The sequence below is a fragment of the Varroa jacobsoni genome, unplaced genomic scaffold (assembly GCF_002532875.2).
Source record: "Varroa jacobsoni isolate VJ856 unplaced genomic scaffold, vjacob_1.0 scaffold_566, whole genome shotgun sequence".
In the NCBI taxonomy this organism is placed as follows: Eukaryota; Metazoa; Arthropoda; class Arachnida; order Mesostigmata; family Varroidae; genus Varroa; species Varroa jacobsoni.
Window position 1 is genome coordinate 141,939 of NW_019213468.1, and position 4,990 is coordinate 146,928.

The 4,990-nt window shown below is 43.3% G+C and overlaps 1 protein-coding gene across 2 annotated transcripts in view; it reads left to right on the forward strand.

Moving 5' to 3' along the window:
- LOC111261540 (uncharacterized) overlaps positions 1–4,990 on the forward strand; it is a 50,300-nt gene that overhangs the window by 38,437 nt on the left and 6,873 nt on the right. For both annotated transcript variants that reach the window (XM_022835122.2, XM_022835125.2), the window contains one exon: positions 4,657–4,877. In XM_022835122.2, coding sequence (XP_022690857.1) covers positions 4,657–4,877 — 221 coding nt within the window. The remainder of the gene's footprint in view (positions 1–4,656; positions 4,878–4,990) is intronic.

Below are 4,990 nucleotides of genomic sequence, written 5' to 3' on the forward strand. Positions count from 1 at the left end.
CACACACACACACACATCTTTTGCAATACGCCGGCCAGGAATCGTGCTCACATTCGTACATGGTAGAACGTGTTTGCGTATTTTTTGGCCAGTCATCGTCCTTGTTATGTCCCTTGTATGCCACGAGCACAGATCTGTTTCAGAACGTCTCGCCTTGTTCTTCTGCTATCGCTCGTTAAGTGTGTGCGTGTCGTGCCAAAATTGAAAACGATGGAACACATTGTGTCGTCTGAGCCCCACCAGAGTGGAGTTGCCCTCTCCTAGAACAGTTCGCACGTGCGTTATTAAGGTCGTCCAATGGTACCATTTTGTAGAGGCTAATAGATGGCGAGGGATTGGTCGGACAGTGTCAACACACTTTGCAATCGCGTTTCTGATGCTGGGCATTGGTCGACAGTCGAACATTGGCAGAAGCTGCTTTCGATCATGCGCAAATGGAACTACAGAGTGGCGTTTTTTTGCTAACGTTTAGGTCATATAGGCTACGATTATTTCATCATCTAGCAGACAACTAGCAGACAACAATACTACCGTCACAGTAGTACCGATACAACATTTTCCCTAGGACGTTTTTAGCCCTACTGTAGAGCTAACGCCGCTGTTGAAAGCAACGAGCCTCTTGCTTACGATGGCCTACGTGAGAAGAAGGCCACATCAAAATAATTTCCTCTATTTTGAGTTAAAATAAAATCAACCCTATGTACAAGGGAAACGTTGATTGCATTTTTTATACGCGAGTTTTGTTTACGCCAGTCGACGAATATGTTGGATGCAAACTTTCTAATAAGTGTGCAGTTCCATCTTTTATGAATGAAGGGTTCACGTACAAATGCAGGCACTAACAAATGTAACAGACGACCGCGTCTTCTGCAATGGGTTCCTTTCATTTTCCAAAATAATTTCACGAAATGGTTACCTAAGTGGGCAAACACCGTCATTCGACGTATCCGGTAATAGGCCGTGCCATATATGCACAGCATCAGCACACTCTTTTACTCGCTTTATAGACACCCGGGAAGGTTCATTTACCTATTCCGTTTTAGTATACGGCTCGTACGACAAGTTTACACCAAAGGCTACTTCATACGATACCGCTAATTCAGCCATGTATAACTTGGGCCCAGGCCCATTGTATTGTTTCCCCAACCTGTTTCATCGCCCGAATCTATTCGTTAACAGCCCAACTGTTACCCCGTAACGTTATTTCAGCCGTGCGGAGATCGTTGACATATGCATACTTACACGATTTTATTTACTTAAGCGTCCGAACTGGAATCTTACCATCGTATCAAGGTGCGATTAAAATGGCAGTGAAAGATGTTTTTTTAGGAAACCGAGAGTCAATTGTACGTCCTGTACGTTTAACGGATATATTATTCTTTGATTCGAAATTTGAATTCACTGGAAAAATGTCTGGATAGTTGAGACTTTTTTAACACCGTCAAGGCCTATACGCTTTATGATTATAACATTAAACCCGTATGCCTAATTTATTAATATTATATATTCTGTGTATAATATTAATAATATTACTTTATATACCTTTCAGGTTATTCTTACGAAAAGAGTTTATTGTCCGATCTCTGTATACAGTGCTTTCAAAGGTTATTGAGAATATGTCGTTGTACGGAAGCAGACACTCTCGTCAGTTGAACAGGCCCGCACCGAAAGGAAAAACGTAGACAGAATAACCTATAGGTCACAGATATTCCGAAAAAACTCCGGAAATGAATATGAGTGTGGAAAAATTTTCCTATGAAGTTAATATCGAATGAAAATTAAATTGAATGAGAGAGTGATTTGAGTTGTAACGTACGCCATGATACCTAAATGTCTTGAATATGGCTGAGACTCATTGTGTTAGCTTCGGCATGCTTACCTTTCGTTTGTTAAGTTTCAAACTTTTCGAGTGTTCCCTCTGTAAATTCGGACACCCCATCTCACAGTTTGTCTAACGAAGAGACCCTATATTGCCGTAGTGCTACTACTTAACAATGGTTGGCTTTTCGAGAAAGAAAAAGATCGTAGTTCTATTGACATTTTTGGAAATGGCAGCAGAATCAATAATGCCGCAAACCTCTAGATCAGCTAATCATCACCCACCTTTAATTCTAATCACTATCATATCGACTAGTAGCGTTCTTTCTTTCGTTTTAGATTTGCCATCATCAGTCACCCTAGCTAGATATCTACTATATTACCGTAGAGAGCCCTGGAGACTCGTTAAGGCTTGCACCTCAGAGGTCGCCATTACTTTGTCTGTGTACGAAACATCGATACACCAGACAGCCTCGCTTGTCCTGCTGCAGGAGTATGCAGGCTTAACTAGCTGAATCGACTACCTCAACACACATACAGGGACAGAGAAGGACTCGTATTCGCATACACAGACAGGGATCAGCTGTTTGATCTGGTAAATCCGGATTAGCTTGAGTTGAGGCCTTCCGTCAGCAGCAGCAGTGGCGATGCTGGTCCGATGGGTCTCACGAAGCGCCAATGGCTTCTGGCTTCAGTAGTAACACTCGCTTCGGTAGCAGTCGTTGTGACGGCAGCGGATCCACTGCAAGTCCGTTGGTCTTTAGCCGAGTGAGTATTACGAATGAGATCTAGCAGGAAAGCAGCTTTCAAAGCTGTGTTTCGCCACGACATGCACCAGTCGGTTACAGCTGGAGGCTCGAGTTGTGCCGTGAAGCACACCCATGTCGAGGTTGTTTGCCTGTTTTGGCCAGTCTGCCTATATTGTACTACTATTATCACAGAAATTATTCAACTAATGTTCCAACAACATATACCTAACCATGTTGATGTTCATCGCAAAGCACAACAAGATGAAGGGATCCGCATCTCCTATGCTTCGCTGTTTTGGCTATTGCTCCTATGGCGCCAACCAGCTGTTTATGAGCGCTGCGTCGAGGCTCGGCGATGGCCTACGGCTGGGTCATATGCTAAGCCGCTAACGGCCTCTCTGTAAGCTCGATTTCCACACGGGCGTAGTTGAAACCTCGAACTTCGTCTGAATACATGACCGTATCAAGATTGAGGTCTAGTTTAGTTCCAGCGTTATCGACGGTCATGGTGGCCGTCGTCTAACCTTCTACCCTCTCCAATCCGAAGTCCACTAGAGTCCGGAGCAATGCTCGCTCGGTAATGTCCTTCACCGTTGGCCGATGGCCGAAGAATCTACAACACATAATTGAACAAAAAGTATAGCTTATAACAAACATACTTACTACGACTTGTCTTTGAGGATCCCTCGTTTCCTCATGGACGCTCAGTCCTCTATACAATCCGCCATAGCGTTGGTTCGACAAGCACAAAAACAACCAAAGGGTCACAAAAGCCTCACCGTAATGCTTCTCTCAATAGCAGGCTCGACAATATTCAAAAGCAGCGCCAAAATCCACTGCACGCCCGAAGTTCACTTCGTCTACTCGACGGGAGCACTTGCGGCCCGTGTTTGTGTCAATCGTGACGGGTTTAATATGTCATTCGTGTGCACATAGACACGCACTTGAAGCGAACGGGAGAGAATGCAGACCTTAGGGACTCAGTATTTGAATAGGCGTAGGAAGCAACGAATTTCGAAAGACTCTTGTTGATATGGACATTAGTTCATCGGCATAATGGGCTTGGTTTAAGATGTCAATCGACGGGTGCTACTCAGTGATGAGCAACAATTGAATACAATAGGCAGCCACTTAGCGAACGGCTTGGAACTTCACGATTCTTAAACCGCGTGTGAACATGTCACAAACCAAAAATACTCTGCCGCTGACGTCCTTACGATTCGGTGCATCCTGAAGTCGTTAACGAATCGCTCGGTACTTCACTGCCACGACTGCCGGCTGGGTCGAATGAGACTGTATATATATATCAATTATGAGTTATGGTGAGCTGTATTTCGGCTGCTGATCACAATACGATTTTTGCGAAAGCAATGCAGTCTTATGCTTTGCGTATGGTCTTCTTATGTAGCATTTGTAAGTTTGTCGAGAAAAAACAGTAATTCTCACTTAAACGCCATAGAAACGCAGTATATTAGACTAAGAATTAGGGCACTGCCAATACACCATCGAGATGAACACGTAACGCTTTGGTAGTGACTGACTGTTTAAACGTACGCCCATTACTAACGAAATCAATTTTTTTTCGAAAATATTTCTGATCATAAACTTGCGGTCAAATTAGTACTAGCGGTGCTTAATAATTTCGAAACTTTCCAGCGTTGCGTAGAATCAGACAAAGGCTTAAATATCTATATGTCACGCACGAGAAAATTCAGTGCCTTTCCAAATTTCAGCGGTAAACTCGTTTCTCGTAGTGTCTTTGAATAAACATTATCCAGTCTAATTGCGGCCAGTATTTTTCTAGGAGAGCACAGGTTGTGCCATTTTTATTATACACATTATTTAAAAAAGTATTATGGCCGTATAAGTTACTGTCGTAGGAACATCACATCTCTCACACATCACTTCAGAGTCATGAGGACCAATTTAATTGTAAATTTTAGATCCCTTCCAGTGTTATGCTTGGAAATACGTATTTTTTGTGTATTTCATTAGCATTAGAGCATCTTTCATTGCAGAATAACGTAGAGTGTTATTAATCGAGAACTGCAATAATATACTATCGTGTTATGCATATGCGCGCTTTCAGGGGGAGGTCCGGCGCCGCGTAAGCAGCGCCGCGAAAGAACGACGTTTACGCGAGCTCAGTTGGATGTCCTCGAGACTCTCTTTTCGAAGACTCGCTATCCCGATATCTTCATGCGGGAGGAAGTTGCGGTAAAAATTAACTTACCCGAGAGCCGGGTGCAGGTTTGGTTCAAGAATCGACGTGCCAAATGTCGACAACAACGGCAACAAAGCCAAGCACAGGTAACAGTGGCCGCGGTCAACTATTCACGCAAAAAGAATAACCATGCTATACTTCAATAGATACTATAAAAATACGGTAGATATAAGCAAACAGATGCTTTCTTCCGATCACG